Below are 21337 nucleotides of genomic sequence, written 5' to 3' on the forward strand. Positions count from 1 at the left end.
TATAATATTTACACTTACTATTACACTTATTATAAATATTTTCAATTTTTAAAATCCTCGTTCCTGTTTGTTAACTTGCTAATAAACAGGAACAAGAATCAAACCGAGTTGATTCAACAAGTATGCTCGATTACTGATTTATTAAATTATTAGCTCACTTTTCCAACATTTTTCTTTATTGGTCTTCCTAAAGTAACCTTACATTTTGAGTCATTTTCATAATAAATCTTTTTATCTCCTTAATTAAATACACTCCCCCCTCCCCATGTTTAACATGATTTACAGATCTATGAACTTTTTAAATTATCTCTATTTTTTAATTTAAAAATATTCATCACTTTCCTTTTTTTTTCTTATTTTCTTTATAGTTTATAAGCTCTTTATAAAAAAAAAAAAAAAAAAGTTAATAAATTTATGGAGTATTATGTACAGCTTTATTTTTCTGACACAAAATTTTGCATATTAGTTAAATAATACTTTTTTTGTAAAAAGGGCAAACAAAAACTTTTAACAGTCTAGCTCAGTGGTTCCCAATCATTTTTTGGCAGCGGAACCCTTTCAGCAGAATTAGGAAAATGGCGGAACCTCTGCATTATCATTAGATACTAATAGAGTGATTCATCATTTCAGTAAAAGCTAAGAAAGGATAGGATACCTACACAGGATAGGATACCTACACAATTTAAAATTTGAAGAAATTCTAAGATAGTAAGGTTCAAAACTGTGTTGAGTTGGTGTTGAATGACCCATTCCTTAATTATTTTGCGGAACCCCTGGAAGAAACTCGAGGAACACTGGTTGGTAACCATTGGCCTGTTGAAAATTAACTTTTTAAATATTTTCAATTTTTAAAATTCTTGTTCCTGTTTGTTAGCAAGTTCATAAATAGCTACTACTACTGGGTTTTCTCTAAGAGCTGTTCTCGTCAAATGCAATGATTTGGTCTAGTTGATGCTCATTTTAAATTTCTTGAGGAGTTTTGCCCGTCTCTAAATCTTTAGATATACAGCAGCTGTTCTTTCACATTGTTAGATTTTCTATAACTGAATATGTAAAATTTTTTAACCAGTCACTTTTATTTTGATATGAGATAATTCATCATTTGGATTTTATGTTATCATTTTGGACACCATCAACAAGTTTAAGTTTGTTTACTTACCATATCTGCCATAATATAAGATGATTAAATTAAATTGGCTTTTTACACTGAAAATCTGAAAAGTATCTTGGTATCAATGTGTTAAAATATGAATGAAATGAAGTGCTAAAAATAAATTTTAATTATATTAAAATATCATATATAAATTTTTTATTTTGGAGTGGGTAACTTAAATTAAAATACAGTATTCCTTTATATTTCTTTACAAATTTCTTTATTTTTCTCTGACATTTCAACCCTTAATAACAAATTTTTAATAACTTACAACAATTGTAATATAAGGTATGTTAGTGGAAATATAGTGTTATTTGTTGTGTGAAATGTAAGTGGATATAAATTTTATTATAGGCTGAAATTTCAGAGAAAAAGAAACAAATAATTGAGAAATAAGCATCAAAAGATATTGTGTCTTTTTTTAAAACTATATAAAACGCTATATGTTTATTTTTAAAGGATGACGGTGACATTCTTGGTGAAATAGAATGCGCAGTGGAAGCTACTTGTGCCAACTGCGATGGCGATTCGTCTCAGAGTGATAGTGATACAAAACAAGAAGAGGAAAGTAATTCTCAGTATCCTAATACTGATAATTACCCTCATACCAGGCAAGAATTAAAATAATTTGTCATGATAGCTTTCTTATTTATCTACAATATTAAAATATCTTTGACAAAAACCACTTGCTCAATAAAAAAAAAGGTCCTCAAGTCCATTTCTATCCTTAAACAGTTCCTAAGATTCCGTAATTTTATATCTCTGAAAACACATCAGCTTTTAGTTACCTCCATGATTTTCCTATATTTAAATTACAGCTGCCTCATTTATGGTAGATTATCAGGCAGGGAAGAGATGAGGCCAAAGAGATTAATGAATTGTTTTCTTAGATTGATCTCTGGGATCCCTAGATGCTGTCATCTCAATTAGTACTCCAAATTAAAGTGGCTTCTTGTTTCTATTCAAAATACTTCCTTGGTGTGTGTCTCTGCAGAATCTTTAGCGTTAAAAAGCCTCCCTAAATCCTAGATTCATTTACCCTGTGTTCCTCTGTCCGATCAAGATCCTAACCCTCAATGTTGTTCCTTTTCTAGTTAGATTTAATAATAATGTAAAGATTTTTCTAATATTATTTTTGAAGTCGGTATTTAATATTTCTAATGGGTTTTTGTATCAATTTCAGCTCTGGGTTAATGCCTCTAAACAATTCAAACATAGGTGAGCTGACCCCGGTAACCGTAGCTGAAGAAACACATTCTTCTGAGGATTCTATATCTGTACCAAGTTTTTCTGAAGTAAGATTTCATTTAAATAAATAAATCTTTCTAAATATTTTTTCAACATTCATAAGGACTATCTATACCTGTTGTACAAATAAATGTTATTTTAACAACTATGTTATTTTATAATTATAAATATCTTTTTGGTAGTTATATCTATTAATGCCTATAATTTTGCAGGAAAATGAGCAGGTATTGAATACTTCAAATAACATCGATTTTTTAAATGAATTAAGTAAGTATGAATTTTTGACTATTGGTATATGTATTCTAGCTATTTTGAAAATTCCAATATAATTATAATGAAATAGTCAGTTAATACAATATAGTCTAAACTGTTTACCAAAAAATAAAAAAATGTCATATATCTGATATATTTAAAGGTTTCGAGGATATAGTAGTTACTTAAGTATAAGTAGCAATATTTATTTTCAAATGACCATTTCTGAAACTACAAGTAATTTAAACAACCTAAATTTTAGAAAAATTTAAGTCGGTAAAGAATCAAAGTGATGGCTTGAAAAGTTTTGTTTGAATTATATCAACCATTCATTTAACAGAACTAGAGGAAAACAGATATGTATAATAAATAAAGTGTGTGTGTGTGTGGGGAGGGGGAGTGAGGGGCTGCTTAGAGGTAACCAACCTATTCTATCCATGGTGGGGGTCAAGTTTCAAAATAAAAGTTAACCTTCAAGGCCGGATTCGAACCAGCACTGCTGCAGTCACGAGGCAATCAAATTTGAAGCTCTAACTCTCTCAGCTACAAAGAGCCCTAGTAACTGAATCATTTAAATCTTAAAATACAATTCTTTAAAATTGTCAAACCCTGCCTTCTACATTAGTAAAATTCTTTTTTAAGAATTATATTCCGTTCATGTTTTCAGAAGATAACTGTTATTACTCTTTTTAAAATTCTAAATTGGATCATGTTTTAAGTTCATCTTTGTATATTTCCTATTATCATAAAGTCTCATATTTACTTATATTATTTTTCAGGTGGACCAAATGAAGAAAGTTTGTCAAAATCTACCGATCAACTACTCATTCAGATTCAGAAATATAAGGAATCTAATTCAGCTCTGAGTACTCAATTAATCCAAAATGCTCAGCAACACCAGCAAAAAATTCAATTATTAGAACTTAAAATAAATGAATTAAACAGGTGAGGATTTTTCATTAAGCATTTTTCTAATTTTTATGAGATCATTTCACAATCAGCACTGTCCAGGTTTGGTTTTGGTTAAAATAGCTTTACGTTTCATAGAGTGCTCCTATAGGGTTGCAATTGTCCTTAATGCCAACAAATTATCGTTTTTCCTCTGATATTGAACTTAAAAACATAGGCATGCATACCTAGACCATTTGGGGCCCATCGCATGTTTATTTTTGGGGTTGGGGTAGATGTATTTTTGAGGACTGCGATGAATATAATTCCTTGGGCGGATTTGTTTTTTCGTGTCCGTGGTGGCTTTGTTTCTGGGACCTGGGGCATATTCATTTTTGTTTAGGGTACAATGAACTGTTTCTCCTCCTCCGTTAAGATATAATTTCTGAAAACTTGAACTTTGCCCATTTTAATTATATTTAGTTACCACTTCATGAAATTTATATCTGTACCTCGGAGGGATACAACACTATGTCCATTTTCATAACTTTACAGGAGAGAAAACACCAAGTCCACATGGTGTTCTATCCCTCTAAATGAAAGTGGACTTGGTGTTGTTTTAAAACATGCTATATCCGGTTCTAACTGGTTTTGGACATAGTGCTCTATTCCTCTAAGAAATATGAGAAAAGCTGATTTTAACTCTGTAATAAAGTCAATATGGAAAAAAATGGACATAGTGTTGTATCCCTCCGAGGTACAGATATATAGTGCAGATAAAAATCAAATGCAAAATTATTTCACCAATTTCAATTAATTAACAAAATGTTCTATGTTTAGGCTAATACGCGTCTTCAGGAACAAATATTTCAAATGCACATTCTAGTACCAACCCTTCGACTAAAAATTCTAACTTCTAACCGTAGAGGAGGTTATGAAAAGTTTGTTTTTATAAAAAAAATATTTTTAAATCCTCCTCTACTTCAGAAGCCTGAGTTAATGAGTTTGTAATCGAATGTGCAATTGAAATTTTTGTTCCTAAAGATGGTGTGTTAGCTGAAATGTAGAATATTTTGTTTAATAATTGAAATTGGTGAAATAATTTTGCTTTTGAAATTTAGTTACCACCGTTTCCTCTTGATTAATTCATTTATTTTGTTGAATTCACTAATTTTAGACATTATGTTGTTTTGTTTATTTTATCTTCCTATTGGGAAGAAGGTTTATATTTTATCCTCATTTATGCATTTTAATTACTTCCCCATAGATGAAATATACAGAATTAACATAAAAGTATTGCAATCATGAAAAATTTTAAATCCTAATTTTCAAAAAACAAACTAAGGTTTCTTAGGTCTCCTGTGAAGGGAAGAGCACAGTTACGAGGCTCACTGCTTTTAACCAAAATTTGTATGGTGATTCTTTTAATTTGCCCCATATTTATTTTAAGGTTATTACATCAAAGGATCTTGAAAACATAAGGTTTTAAAAATGAGTCATATCTGATTATTTATTCTGTTATAACTTTGTAAAAGAATATGTTGGTTTTTTATTGCTGCTAAGCATTTTATATTAATAAGAAATAATAAAAGTTACATGGAATTCTGGATTATTATTTGCCTACTATAGATATCACTTTCTTTATTAAAGGACTTTATTGTATTTTTTTTTAAAGAGAAAATGAAGTGCTGAAACATCAGTTAAGAAAATATGTTAATGCCGTCCAATTGCTAAAACAAGGCGGTGATGAGTTTGAAGGTGATGAACTTTATCAGCAGAAACTTGTTCAGGTTTTGTCCTTCTACTTTTTCTCTTATATTATCTTTAAGAATAGTTAATAATTATTTTTCAAATTCATAAAATTGATTAGTATTTGTCTAATTATAGATGAAAATTAATTTTTAGAATATTTATTAGGTTTTTTTTCTGTTACAGGTTGCCGAAATGCATAGTGAACTAATGGAATTGAATGAAAGGCTGCAGAGAAATATCATAAATAAAGAAACAACTATTAAGAAACTGTACTTGGAGCTGGAGGCTTTGCGGGGACCTCTTGGGCCTTCAGAGATAGATGTCAGTTCACAACTGATTAGTCTTTGGGTTCCATCTGTTTTTTTAACGGGGTCTCCTAAACAGCACCATGTTTATCAAGTATGGATTTTTAAGACAAATATAATAGAAATAAGTTTTAATTAAAAAAAAAATCATTTAATCAAATATTTGTTAAATTTATTATTATTGGTTTGTTTTTGGCCTTTTTTTTTTCAGACCAAACTTTTCTTTTTGATGTTTGGATTATTTTGTAGTTTTTAATTGCTGGCTTAGTTACAATCTATCTTTTACTGTTTTCATCTGTCAATAAAAGGAGAATGGGTTTATAATATCAGTATAACAGGGAGGAACATGAAGATGGCAGAGAACATCTAAAACAAATCTCATAACGGTTCATCTTTTCAGTGTTGCATCACTGAGTTCTATAGGTTTCCACAGGCAATGTGATTTGAGAAGGATAGAAGGTGTTGTCCTCTCAGATGTTCTGATCTAGATTTTTTTACTTTTCAAAATGTTTGTTTGTTGTTGTTTAAAAGACCACTTTTCAAAATGGTATAATAGTTTGTGGCTCATAAGGTCTGAATATATCTTTTTTTCATCCCTTTTCTGGCCATTTTTGAAATATTTGAGGGATGGCTGCCATCCTGTTCTAATCAAAGTGAGAAGTTTGAGTTTTCATTTCGTAGAGCTACCACAAAATAAAAATCAACCCATTTTGGCTGGAATTGAACCTGTGCTGCTGTAGTTTCGAAGTTGTTATGGTAACACCCTAACTGTCTTATCTCTAAATCTATTGTGAACCATATCTTTTAGCTGTTTAGAGTATGAGTCGCTGTGTAACTTGGTTAAGTGGGCCCTTGGTATGTGAGAAACTGCTGTTACTGATAATTACAACAAGGTCCCAACACTGTTTCATTGAAATACCTCTCTTATGGAGAATTTATAAACCTTTGTAATTGAGATTTTATTTCTTAGATTTAGTTGATGTTTACCTCTATAATTAGCACTTTGGGGCTCAATAGCCTGTATAAGTAAGATAATTTATCAGGTTCGAATAGGTAGTGACACATTTGTTTACAAATATTTTAATTTTTTCCTCACATTCTTTGTTTTTCAGCACTATCTAAGGTTCTGTAATATATACAAGTCAATAAAAGTGCACAAAATGTGGAAACAAGAGAGTTGTGAAAAGACTTGAGAAATAGTGTCAAAATATGACCAATAAAAAGCATTAGAAACCTAATATGCATATTTTAAGATGTCAAATATTGATAATCCCAGAATATTTGATCAAAATTTATACCATCGAGAAATACCTTAAAGATGGTAGCACCCAAATAAATACAAACCAATATAACTTATTTTTCATAGCCATAAGTTTTGTATTGTTTTCAAAAATAAAAGTACATACATATAAAACATGTTTTATGCATTTTTTTATTAACTTTTTATTACGTCTGATGAATAGTGGATTGTATATGAAAACAGTGATTAAATGTCAATGGAAGATCAGGACATGCCAAAACCAAATTTGGATCCAAAAAAATTTTTGGTTTCTGTATTTTGGTCAATTACACGAGGGTAAGTAAATTAATATCCGCAATATAGTTTTATAGTAATCAAATAGGAAACTTACAAGTACATCATTTTTAAACATAGTCCCCTTGCTTTTCATGCACTCGGTTCATTGTACAAGCTTCATGATGCTCTCTTAAAAGAAGGTTTTCGGTTGAGCTGTGAGCCAGGAATGCACCGTTTCTTCCATTGTTTCGTCCAAGATAAATTGACGGCCCCTTAATACCTCTTTGAGTGGATCAAACAAGTGATAGACAGAAGGGACAAGATCAGGACTATATGGAAGTTGAGCCAGTACTTCAAGATTGAGCTTCTGGAGCATTTCAGCAGTATGCGGACGGGCAATGTTGTGCAACAACACAGCACCTTTTGACAGCAGTCCTCGGCGTTTTCTTCAAATTGCAGGCTTTAGCTTGGCAGTATGCATCTCACTGTAATGTACACTGTTTATTGTTGTACCCTTTTCCTCATAATGTTCCAGTACCGAAAATCTTCGATGAATTTCAGCCCCTGATACGCCTTCCAACTACAAAAAACGGATCACTGAATGTTGCTCTTTGGTGCAAATAGAAAGCAGAGCAGCCATGATTAACATCATAACAGCAATAACGAAACTAACCTAGCAGCTTGAAACTTGCATAGACATAACAACAAATGAACAAAGCATGTATCATCAACGCAAAACGACAGTGTTACCGACTTAAAAAAATATATAACTAAATTGCGGATAAATATTGACTTACCCTCGTAATTGGGTAAAGGTGTATAAAAAATGAGGGTAAATATTTTGATTTCATAAAGTTGTTTTACCAAATTATCTTTCCTGTGAAAACTGACATTTCTTATGAAAAAGCTAATATGTGAAATGTGATGTTTATAGGTCAGATCTTTTTATTATTACTAACATTTTATTAAAATTTGCTGAAGTGGAAAATGTTAGTTTTGCTGTTAGACTCTTCATATTTTAAATTCTTAGTCAACTGTTTTCTATAGAAAAAAAAACTGAATAATATTAAAGTTCAACCTGAGATTAATTAGAATTAACAATTATGAGATAAAATTAGCACTGAAGTTTAAATAATGTTTTGCAGGTTCATATTAGAGTTGGTGAAGAAGAATGGAATGTTTATCGAAGATATTCGCAGTTTTTAACTTTACATAAAGATTTTAAGAAACAATATCCGATTATATCAGCCTTTAAATTTCCTCCGAAGAAGACTATTGGCAATAGGGTAATTAACACCTTGTTATAAACCTTTAAATTATTAGAAACAACCTTAAGAGCTTTGTTTAGAAATTGGACTCTTTTATCTAATTAGTTCTAATTTTTTGACTGGGATTATTTCATTTTCTGCCATTAACATCAACAGTTGTTATATATCATAGTATATTTTATTATGAGGGTATTCACAATGTTTTAAATGTAAAAAGATTTATCATTCTAAATGTTATAAGTATAGGATTCTTAGCAACCCATGTTACATGTTAAATAATGAGGAGCTCTTAGAGAATTTTCTGAGCAACTTGTTTTGTAACCTTGTAATATTTACAAAATACTAAGATCTCCAGCAACATCTTTCTCCTTCATTTGTTCCTTGTTTCCTCTCCTATTTTTTTTTTTTTTTTTTATCACTTCATTATTTTTTTATCCATTAGTTTATTGGAGTTTAAAAGTGTCCAAAATGAAAACAATTCAAATCAAACACGACAATAGACAAAATGGCATGGTACTTAGCTTGTCTGTTACGTGACGTCTTTCTCCATTTAGCAGACCTATAAACAGACTCTGAACCTTGTTAAATACCCCATATATCATATGTACAAACTTGAAGAAATCAAGGTTACAAGTTGAGGAAAGCATTTAGAGTTTCTCTTTCATTCAGTGTTAAATATGATGGTGTCTGTTGAGATCCTGAAATAAAAAATTATAATAAAAATGCTAAATTGATTATTTGAGAGTGGTTTATATTGATAATAATACCAGCTTCAAGATCCAAATTTCTCTCAACTCTTTATTTTAAAACTTCCAACGTTCCAGCCCTTAGGGCAACGATCAACGAGATAACCTAAAAATTGTTTTCGCATTATTACTGTATTACCTCCTCACATAATACCAATATATTTTTGAACATACCTCAATCATTGAATTGTCACAATTTAAAATAAAAAGTTTATAGTTCATTTGGATAATTGAATTTGGCGTTATTATTGATGAAAACATTTATGTAAAATTCTTCTAATGTTTAGTTAGTACCAAAGCTATATTTATACCAATATAATTTCTTACCCATGTTGCAATTATACATATTATAAATATCAAGGAAACAATGAAAATTGAAAGGATTGATGAATCTACTGCTGATGACAGAGTTTTAAATTAAATTAAAATTTTCTTTCAATTATTTGAACATAAGTTTTTGGAACTAATAATTAATAAAATCAATTAGAATATCATAAATCTAGTAAGAAAAAAAGGAAACATGGGCAATTTTTTTTTTATATTATGTGTAATGTAACTCTTGCTTCTAAATTGTTTCATTCTAATTTTATATTTTCTGCTGGCAAGGATTCTAAGTTTGTTGAAGAAAGAAGGTTGAAGCTGCAGCAATATTTGAGGAGGTTGTTGAATCACATTATAGCGAACAACCCTCAGCTAACGAGTATACCTAACAAATCTGTTTTAACATCGGTGATACCTCTCTTTGGGTATGTTTTTACAAATATTTTTTCTTGGCATTAATCACTTTATGATATTTTAATACATATTCTGATTTATTTAGACTATGTACATAGACTATATATTCTATCTACTATATGTATATATATTTATTTGTTTTAGAGAACCAAATGATTCACCGACAGAAAGAAGGGCTCGAATCTCATACCCCCGTTCGGCTACTAACAGTCCTCAGTATTCTGGCCTGTGATATTTTATTATTAATCTTTATATTCCACATTTAAAATTTAGTACGTAAAGTGGTATTTTATTTTTAAGTTGTATGTACGTTTATAATTTATTATTTTATGAAATAATTAACTTTTATTATTGTAGTTTTAGTTATGTTGAGTACGTATTTATTTAGATTATTCCTTTTTGTGTTTAATTGTATATGTTTTTATATCTTCATTACCTAAAACATAATAATCTTCATGGTATCCATTATTACCAATTGAACAAATTATAATTAATTTATGAGATAAGATAACGTTGATGAATGATGTTAATTAATTTAGTCCAGCCAATAATATTACTTACCATTTAGCAATTCAAAATTAAAAAAAAAAAATGGTGATAATTTTACAATAATATTTCTTACAATAAAAAAAAAAAACTTAAAAATAATATTTTTATGGTTATTTTTTTCCTTAAAGTTAATAACTAATGGGAGTTAACTTATTTTTTTAAGACCTTAATGCTTAATGCTATTATGATATTTTCTAAATCCTTGATAAGTCAGTATTGTTCTAACTGGATTCTTTAATTCCTTAATCAATTTTCATGCTAATATATAAAAGTACAATAAAAGGAATGGTGAATAAGCTTATAATTCCATTTTGTAATAGAAAAAAAAATTAAAAATAGATAATTCTAATTAATATAAGTTTATCGGTTTGGAATATTATACATTACAATTAATTTGTTTCATTATATGACCTAGACCTTAAAAAAAAAAATTTTTTTTGTTGCCTAAAATTAAAAAACTTAGAAGAAAAAAATACATTTTCAAAACACATTTTATTTTATTTTTATGTTTTGGGAGTACTGTGTTCCCCTCCTCAGCAAAATATTACTCACTGTTGTTAAAAAAGATTACTATCTACAATTTTATACAATTTGTTAGTTTCGTTTATGATAATAAATATAGAAAACATTTAATAAATAAAGTAGTATTTTAAAATTATAATTCACTTCCTTAGTATGTTAAAATCATGAGTATAATAATAATTTTCTATTTTTATTACAAACAATGTTATTTGAATGATGATTTATGCTCTAAAGGATGGTTAAATTTTCAAGGTTTAATAATAGACTGTCGGTAGGGGGGGGGGGAGAGAAATTCAATTAATTATTGTTTTATAGGATGGAATTTCAGATATAAAAGAAGACCTCAGGTTCATTTCTGATAACTCGTTGTAGAAATGTACAAAAATATAACAAATATTTATGTTGAAAACATTTTATTTTTTTTCTAAGTTTAGGAAACAATAAATTTAAAAAAAAAAATGCCATTGATTTTTATACTTTTTTTAACAGTAAAGCAATTCATGTTTAGTGTTAAAAAATTGAATTTTGATTTTCTTTCATAAAATAAATTATTAATAATTATTTTACATTTAAATAGTTTTATTCATAATAATAGAAATAGTTTAATATCAATAAATAAGTTTAAAATAATAAAAAAAAATGTAATAACAAAAAATAATCATTATTTGCATTCCTTCATTATAGTTTGAAGCCTTAAAAGCTATACTGCAATTATTTTTTAAAATTTAAATTGCCTACAATTAAATTAAAAAAATAAAATAAAATGGATTTACCTAATTATATTTTATCGATCTTCAATACAGTTTTATTTTCTGTAACATATTTTGTTGTTAGTGTCATTCATTGCTAAAAATATTTTTACTTAATCATGAAGTCTTTATTACATTTGTTTGATTCAAATTTCAAACTAATAATGATAAATCATTTTAAGTTACGAGAATTTTTAGTTGAAAATCAAGGTTAGCCTTTTAACAATTTGGGTTTTAAATAAAATTTTTATTATAAAAACAGAAGTTTAAATTAAGTCAATTTGAAGTTCCAAGTTCAAATATGAATTTATTTTAATACAGCATTTAGGTTAGTGCTTTGAAAGATAAATGATTTTCAAAGTATTCTGTTTTCTACAAAGAAAAAACATATTGAAAGATTTAAGCAATGGAGAAACACTTTAGCTCTGTTTTAGAATCTTTGATTCGATATGGATATGCATGAAAAGACAGTTTTTTTTTTTAGATGTACCTTTTGATTAATATAGATTTTTATAATTTAACTGAGTTATCCAAATTTCAAAGATAAGTTCATTTCTTCATCCTGAAGAAATAAACTTCTCCCATTTATGTTGACTCATTTTTTTTATTGTCTTATTATTCTTCAGTTAAATGAGCTTTATCTAAGGTTGGGAAGAAATTTGAGTTACCAAATAATTCCAAGTATAGAGGCTTGTGTCTTTGATAAATAAACTCATATTGATCAACAAGAAATTTAAGGAAGAAGTTTTTTTTTTTTCTTTTTCGGCCAAGACTCCCATTGGAGTCCTAACTGCCTAACCATGGTTCATAAAAATCTTATAATAATAAATCTTTTAATTCTGTAGGGCGTCGATTATATGGATTGATTAGGACATGAGAAGTATATAATCCACATTATTGAATATCAAAAGGGAAAGAAGGCGTACATAAACTGAAATTTTAGACTTAGTTTTGATGGAGCCTTGGATGGCTATATGCTGGCTGGTGAAAATCATTAATAAAATGAAAAATATAGTCAGAGACCTGAGATCTGCTATAGGGGGAAAATCTAAATCATTATTGCTTTTGATATTGTTACAAAAATTAAAGAAAACAAAATTTTTATATAAAATTTTTTAAGTAGTAGTATTATTTTTAATAGTTTTATTTTAAATTTAATAACATATCCCTGCTCTGGAAGAATAATGATCCAATTGTAAACTTTGTAAAATTGACTTCATAGTGTTTGCCAACATTTAAAGTTGTCACAAAATTTTATAGTTGCATCATTATTCTTCTAGATCAGCGATGATATTCCCTTTTATTATCCCTTTATTATCAGGGAATGGTCAATAATTGATGAATATATAAGGTTTATAATGTTAATATTTGTTTATAACTAATGAGGAATTGAGTTTTGTATCTAGACTAAAATTAAATAGAATTATTTATTTTCAAAACAAATATTTAAACCTTATATACCATTTTTAGTGTTTTTGAGCCCCTTCTGTTGAATGTGATACTATTCCATGTTTCATCAGTAGTTTTACTATCTTACTAGTCACACTTCGATAAAAAAAAAAAATAAAATGCAAATTTGCTAGTTTTTTTTTTTTAAAAGGAGCAAATAAATATAAAATTTTAGGATTGGAGAATTTCCCTAGCTTTTAAGAAGAAAAATTATTTAATTAAAGGATTATTTATATAAATTTAATTTTTTTAAAAATAGAAATCATTTATTCAATTACATATTTTTTATTTTTTAAATTTAATAAAGGTAAAATTTCAACTGTATTTGTCATTATTTCCTGAAATGTGAATCTCCAAGTGAATTAAAATAACTGACAATCATACAATCGACATTCTATTATTCTTTCTTTTTTTTATGTCATCATAGGTCATTCTTTAAATAATTATTTTAAAAATAGCATAGCATTCAAATAATTTAGAACTAATCAATTATATACATGAAATATTCAATTATTGTAAAAGACATTTATAATAAAAATAATTATAATCAAGTGCTGTTTTCGGACAGTGAAATTATAAATATTCTTCTTCTATAAAACAATAAATAAATAAAAAAAAAAAGTTTTTGTCATTAACGGCCTGGCTAAATATAGAATATTAACTGATATGCTAGTCTAGATTGTTAGGAAAGGGGATACCTCAAGGGTATTGTTATTTTTTTTAGTGTAGAATTAATGATAAATATAATTTCAATAAACGATTCTGATTCTTCTGTGAAGTCTTTAATTATTTGATAATGAGGCTATTTAATTTTTTGCACTGCTCATCGAGATTGAGTTTCATTGTTATTAGAATCTTTAATGTACAAGTAATAAACATTAATTTGAAGTAATGTGCACTCATATGTTTATTATCATTGTGTATTATGTTCACATTTAATTATTTATCTTTGAATTAAATATGTTTTTCTCTTATTAATTTTCTAGCCATTAGAAGTGATTAGATATGAACAATTATTATTATTATTGTTTAATGACACTATATTAGTTCTTCAGTAATGTGATGTTAGCTGTTGTATGTTCTGTGATTTATTTTTTAAATTACTTTAGTTAAAAGCAAAAATATTTAAATCACAAGTTACTTTTACATAGAGCTAAAAATAAATTATAAATTTAATATATATATATCTTAAACAGTAATGCAGTTTTTATTATTCAAAGAGAATATTTTGAACTATTTATATATCGATTAATAGATCATTTATTAGATTTATGAAGAAATTCGTCTAATAGTTTACTTTCCATCCAAGCTATACCATATTCAATTTTTATTTTATTTAACGATATAATAAAAAATGGCCTATTGTCTGGTTGTTATGATCTAGTTAAATAGTTTATTGTATATACAAATGTATATTTATTGTTTATTGTGTAGAAGTTTTATCTGTGAACTTAATGTATTTTGTTAATATGTATTTAATTTTACAAATATAGATTTATTACTTCTATATATTCTGTGTATCTTTAATAATATTGTTAGTTATATTCTATAATCTTGGTAATTGCTATTATTTTCAATGACTTCCAATTTAGCAATGCCCAAGTATTCCTATTCTTTGTTCCTGTTATCCAATTAAATATCCAATTTTTCTTGCATCATCTTACATAATCTATCTCGGCTTTGGTATTATTATTACTCAATAACCGTGTAAGAATTCAGTCAGATTTGCCTAGATATTATAAATGACTATATATATAAATGACTATATATATAAAAATATAGTGATAACTTTTTTCTTGACTGTTGTAGATATATATTTTTTGGGTCTTGAGGATCAGTCAATAATACAACTATATTTGGGAGACTTTTCACAACTTTATTATTTTCGTAGTCAATTGTCTATTAAAATTTTTTCTACATTTGTGCTGGTTGTATCAGAGCTATGTAGAACAAACAGTAATAGACGATTGGCATGACTATGCAAACAATAAAGTTATGAAACGTACACATACACTCACACACACAATTATTCATAACTGACCTTCAATGTTCTGTGATGGGCGGTGATAATAAGTAAAGTATAATACATAATACTTTATAATTATAATATATTATTATAATACATAATAAGTATGCCTTAAAATATATGTGATGTTTGCCTTGCTTACATTATTTTTGTTATATAGTATCACTGACATCCCATTAGAAACATATCCTCATCTTTTCTTTGCTTTCTGCAGCTGTTCACTATCAACATTTTAATTTATTAAGGAGGGAGGTAATTTTGTCAATATTTTTCCATCTGCAAGTAAGGTCATAAATAAATCACTTTAAAATTTGAGTGCATCCATTTTGAATACCCACCAGGTTATCTTGATTTCTGTTATGGCTTATGGACTTACTGAGTGTGTTTAACTTTTGGATAAATACCTGATGATAATGTTTCGGTTGAATGAAAACTCAAAATTTGACCAATTAGAGTACAAAGTTCCTTAGGAACGCTTCTGAGAGGGAATGTATCATTTATAGATTTTATTTGTTTTTGATGAAAGACATAGTTGGGATAAGGATGTGTCTTTCCAAAGTGTATGAATTGTTCCTATCTCTCTTCACTGTTTCTACCTTCATATTCTTATATGGTAATAGGTTCTCTACCAAAATGGTGATATAGAGTTAACCACAAGGAAAATATGTGGCTGCTGAATTCATAAATCTTGAAGGTTTCATCAAAAATTAGTAAGTTATCAGATAAAGAATAAGCTACATGGTTTGAAACTCTGATGGCTGAGTATGTTGATTTTTATTTTATTCAAAACTGAAAACTTGACCTTCATACTCAGTCTACTACAGGTGATGTACAATCTATGTTAACCAGCAGATAATAAGGCATGTCTGAGAAAATGTGGGATTACCAACTTTCGCTCCACAGTGTAACTCACCATTGATCAATTAAATGTTTTGAATCCTTTACCTGTTGTTTAAAAGATCTTTGTAATAAAATAAAGATTGCTCAAACCAATTATTGTAATGCTTATGCAGCAGGCTGACTAATTTCAATAAAGCTGGAGCTTCTGAGAGATTTCAGCTAACAAGTATGGGAGTCATTATAGCCTGACCTAGCAGCTAGAACTTAAACCACAATTCAAGAACAATCACCTTGTAATAATTTGTGTAAATGTCTTGTAAATTTTCTTATGTTATAACCATTTTTATCTTCATAAATGTATTATTTGAATGAATAAAGACTCCAACTGTTTCCTGATTCACTTGAAACTATTTTCTAATGTGTAGTTATTCTCAATTTCACACTCAGAGATATCAGGAGCTAAAATTTAGCTATTTATGTAATCCAAAATAGGTTCAAACCTATGGGAGCCAATGAGTATAAACACATACAATAGAGTATCAAATAATTCTACCACTATTTTGTGAATGAAAGCTGTATTTTTATTTCACTATTTCTCCTTTGGGTCTCTCTTCCATCCATAACAGAGATTGAAAACCACTCTGGTGCCTCTCCTTTCTATGGAATTAAAGCATATATCTTTAGTAGATGCTATCGTCTCTCACTGTTTGGGCATAGTCCACAAAGAGTGGTTTCTGTCCTGCAAGGATCTAAAACAAATACCTTCAAGACTTGCTGAGGCCATAGGAGAATGCCCTAGAGAGTGCAGATAACATCCTTTGGTTTTTTAAAACGCATGCTCTCAGAACTGCCGACGGTAAGTGGTTGATTGACCTTAAACCAAGATCAGACAAGACTGATCCTCTTTTCAAATCACTTTCTGACGAGCTAATCCAACCTTATTGAACACGTTTTGTCAAATGCCTTCTGATATCAGTGCACCGCACCTTTGAATAGATGCCTGGACGGAGCACCTGCCTCGACATCTAAACTATTCCTTGATAAAATAGTATCAATCGTCCACAGCGCCCGTATCGTTATTCAGTTTTCGTCCGAACAGGTGCGAAGTGCGAACCGATCCCGTTCTGCTAGGATTTATTGGTAAACAAATGCGAAAACATAGAGTGACAAATATACTGTTGAAAGTTAATTTTGCTTGTTCAGGGAATGAAATATTTGTGGAACCAACGGGAAAATAAGCATCACATGCGGTATGTACCACAAACATTGTGGAAGAAGGTTTCGGCTGAAATAAAATTACCAGCTAAATTACAGGAGGTCATCATCAATTTGAAGACCATGCCAAAAATGAGAAAATTCACCGAACTCGTTTCCTTTTGCGCAAATGTGATTCACCCATATTTTCCGTCTTCGTTGAGATCGCCTGTGCCAGATACGTCAATGAGTCGAAGGTGATAATTCCAAAAGTGAAAAATCCTTCATTAGAAAAACCGTTCATTGTTCAATAAAAGTTACTTAACAATACTTGACTTTTTCTTAGTTCAACTTAGCGATCATCACGGTATGACCAACCCAAATATTAAGCAAATCCTGATAGTACGACAGCAAATGTCAGTTTACACTGTGGCTGTGATAGCTATAACTGTCATCGTCATTATAGAACCTCCGCTTTAGTATGACCCGACCTACACTGAAAAAGATCCGTTGTAGGGCTTATTTATTTCTTTTGGTCGGTCATAGCGAGGTGAAATCGGCAGATTAAATCAAATTAAAGCAGTAATAATGATAATATAAGTAGATATTTCTATTTCCCTCTGCTGAACTTGTTTTTTCCCCAGTATTATCAGCTATTCTTGTTAACTTGATAGAAAAAAAGGTAAGACCCTAATACATACCGAACCAGCATCCGCTTTGGTTATTGAACAAATTACTTACAATCAGGGCCCTGTTTCATAATGAAAGCTAATAGTATTCGTTCAAAACACTAGTCTAGAAACAATGTGTTAGTTACACTAATACTTTTTTTTTTCTATATGTATATATAGTTGACCGTAAAAAAAGAAGAACAAATAGTTTAAAACTATTTTAATGTCCGACGTTTCGCCCCACTTTGCAGGGCTTCATCAGGGCTGTTCAAAGCGAACGGTTGAACAGAAGGCAACAATGAATCGCCATTATTTAACAATTAAGCGCGAACTTATTTTTTTCATAATAGGGAGGACTATTAGTGATATTACAGGAATTAAAAAGTACAAGTTACTATTGTCAGTGTAGGTGTATTAAGTTAAATCGACAAGACTAATAGTATTAGTTTGTACTTTATTATGAAACAGCGCCCTGAAGTGGTTAATTCAGTAGTACTTTAAGACGTTAACTAGTAAAATATTCTATGTTATTGCTTGTAGTGCTATGGATTATTTATATAAAAAAATGAGCAGGTTTTCATTGTTCGTTCGTGATTTGCCTTTTCTCACAGTAATTTTATTTCTCGATATTATTAAAATTATGAGGGTTGTAAACAGTTAATTATTTTCTTATACATATTTTTCTTGCAAACATTGCTGTTTTTCCCAAATAATGAACTATAAATTAAATGGCTACTACAATTAAAGCTCTTGTACCGACGGTTCCTCCTCTTTTTAAGAGAATTATATCACTTTTTCCTCATGAGTATTTTAGGTATTGCTTTGCCTATGGATCAGGTGTCTTCAAACAAGGTGATGCCTGTGGTTCTAATCCGATGATTGATATGATTTTTGTTGTTGATGATCCAATTGGGTTTCATGGACAGAATGTATTGTGGAATCCATCTCACTATTCATCTGTTAAGTATTTTGGCCATAATTTCATTTCAAAAATTCAAGAATTATGGCCAGCAAAAGTGTACTTTAACACTTTAATTCCAATTCGTGAAGAAGGTATATTGTTGAAATATGGCGTTGTTAAAAGTGTTGACTTAATTGATGATCTCTATGATTGGGACTACATTTATTTATCGGGTAGACTTCATAAACCTGTTCTTGAAGTTGGTGTTGCCACAGGTGAATTAAAATCTTCTCTTTTACAGAACTTGTATAATGCTCTCCATGCAGCTCTGTTAATTCTTCCAGGGTGTTTTACTGAACTGCAACTATATAAAACAATAACTGCATTGTCCTACATGGGCGACTTTCGTATGGTAATTGGAGAAAATAAAAATAAAGTTAATAATATCGTGGAAAATCAAGCAATACATTTTAGACATTTATATCGACCACTTTTGACTAATCTCGGTGACTATGTGGCAGTACCTGATGGAGAGGCTTTTGATCAACTGTGTGCTCAAGATATGAGTTCAGAATCAAGGATGTACCATTTATTTCAGTTGCCAAAAACTCCTCAACAAGCTCTTGTGAAGTACTGGAGAAGTCATGGTGGAAAACGGAAAGATACAGAAGATGTGCTTCGGGATCTATCTAAAAATCCTGATGTTGGTGATATGTTGTTAATATGTTTGAGACGGATAGTTTTTAAGTCTAGTTGTCTTCAAAGTATTAAAGGTATCATTACAGCTGGTTTAAGCAAATCTGTTGCTTACAGTAATAGTAAAATCAATAAAATGCTTAAATCAAAGTAGAATGGAAAAATCTTATGAAGGAAATGGATAACTTTAGTTTCTATTTTTATTTAATGAATTTGTATAAGTTAAATGGGATTAAATTAAATTTTAATCTCTATATTAATTTTATCTGTCTGATTATATTTTTAGAAATTAGGCAAATATATCAATGTTTATGTTCACAGATATTCTAAGTAAATTTCGTTCATCAAAGCAATAAAATTTGAAAAATATCTAATCTAGGACTTCACAAATGAAGTATAAGTTATGCCAAAAATAGTATAGAGAATAAATAAATAAGAAATTGTAGGACTGTGGCCAATTATTAATTTCTTTTTTACATCTGAGAAATTTATCATTGATATAAATTATATTTACTAAGAAGCTCAGCAAAACAAAGTACTTACTTTGGCTGATGAAGAAATTAGAAACAATTTGGCTTTGTTAAATTTAAATTTCTGAATTGTTATGAGCTTTATTTTAAATCTTATTTTATTTGTGCAATATTAAACCATAAATTGCCGGCAGATATTCAAGACTTATCATCTAGTCATATTCATGACTTACTGTCTTTTTGTAGTCATGCCTATGAATAGGTTCTAAAAATATGTAAAATTCCTAAGATAGGAGTTAAACATTTCATGCTTTTCTAATATAAAAACAAGATTATGGTTTAAATTTGGAGCAATAACTGTGAAAACCATAAATTTTTATTTATTTAAACTTAATAAATATTAAATGATCTTGTTCAATTTTACAAATATTCTATTTACCCAAGAGAACGGTTGTGAATTATTTAGCAAATTCTGTAGATATTTGAATGTATTATATGTTTATATATTTATTATATTTTGAAATGTATATAGTTTTATTAATAAATAATAAAATAATTATATTTCATTGTATAATTGATTTTTATAATGAAAACAACCTAATTATTTTCTGATTTAGTATAAAAAAAAGTTGATTTGGTAATGTTGGTGCACCGCTCACTTTATTATACAAATATTACATAAATGTTTTGATTTAGTCATATCTAAAGATAAGGTTGGTTGTGACATTGGGGACTTGAATGGATATTTAAAATTGAGTTAAGTTTTTATATGTGTATTATGAATTTCTCAACTCTTCTTGATCTGTTCCTCCGGCTGGTTGATGTCTATGATGTACCTAAGTTGTGTGCAGTTCTCACACTGATTTTTACTTGGGTTTTAACAACAAGCAATTGTAGAGTTCTTTCTAATTAGGTTCTAACTAACCTTTTCCAGACTAAAGAAATAAAATATGTCTTACTTTTGACTAAATTAACTTATTTCAGTTTTGGTACATAAGAGCCTTTTTTTTAAAAGAATTTAGGATGGATCATTGCTACCGCAATCTACCTAGTCAGATTCAGTCAGGAAGAAGAATTTTATGCTTAATATTGTTATATTTTGTGGTTAAAATCTTTTCATAGGGAGCTTTACCTACAAAAAAATAAATTTATACCAAAATAAATTAAATTAGTTTCTAACTCACAGTTCTTTTTGGTTTCCCACTTAAATTTTTTTTGTTTTTATTTCTTCATTTCCTGGTTGGCCTTATATGGTTATTGTAACAGTTGATAATATAAAGGAAGGTGGTATGGTCTGGTGTGAAAGAGACTGCTAACTATTTAAAATGTTATAACTATGAACTATTATAATTATAGATTATAAAAAAAAATTAATAATTCAAAGAAAATAACAAGAAAAAATTGTAA

General features: G+C 28.8%; 2 protein-coding genes across 3 annotated transcripts in view; both read left to right on the plus strand.

Moving 5' to 3' along the window:
- Positions 1-14594, plus strand: part of LOC106688686 (sorting nexin-29) — an 18756-nt gene extending 4162 nt beyond the window's left edge. Inside the window, exons 5-14 of one of the 2 annotated variants that reach the window (XM_067049351.1) lie at positions 1613-1764; positions 2337-2448; positions 2614-2668; positions 3433-3598; positions 5217-5331; positions 5477-5692; positions 8260-8400; positions 9735-9874; positions 10008-10135; positions 12529-14588. In XM_067049351.1, the coding sequence (XP_066905452.1) occupies positions 1613-1764; positions 2337-2448; positions 2614-2668; positions 3433-3598; positions 5217-5331; positions 5477-5692; positions 8260-8400; positions 9735-9874; positions 10008-10095 (1185 nt within the window). In that variant the 3' untranslated portion in view covers positions 10096-10135; positions 12529-14588. Of the gene's footprint in view, positions 1-1612; positions 1765-2336; positions 2449-2613; positions 2669-3432; positions 3599-5216; positions 5332-5476; positions 5693-8259; positions 8401-9734; positions 9875-10007 lie in introns of both variants that reach the window. The other variant, XM_014433264.3, reaches the window with a different exon arrangement.
- A 3833-nt stretch (positions 14595-18427) lies between these two features.
- On the plus strand, positions 18428-20424 carry LOC106688689 (phosphatidate cytidylyltransferase, mitochondrial). Its single transcript, XM_014433267.3, has one exon. It carries the CDS (start codon positions 18592-18594, stop codon positions 19612-19614), a length of 1023 nt encoding a protein of 340 aa, XP_014288753.1. The 5' UTR covers positions 18428-18591; the 3' UTR covers positions 19615-20424.
- Positions 20425-21337: the final 913 nt, after the last annotated feature.

Source organism: Halyomorpha halys, unplaced genomic scaffold, assembly GCF_000696795.3.
Source record: "Halyomorpha halys isolate HHAL.00 unplaced genomic scaffold, Hhal_1.1 Scaffold1176.1, whole genome shotgun sequence".
NCBI classification, from domain to species: Eukaryota; Metazoa; Arthropoda; class Insecta; order Hemiptera; family Pentatomidae; genus Halyomorpha; species Halyomorpha halys.

Excerpts from the sequence above, each read along its gene's own strand:
- LOC106688689 (XM_014433267.3), top strand. The coding sequence starts at position 18,592 with ATGGCTACTACAATTAAAGCTCTTGTACCGACGGTTCCTCCTCTTTTT.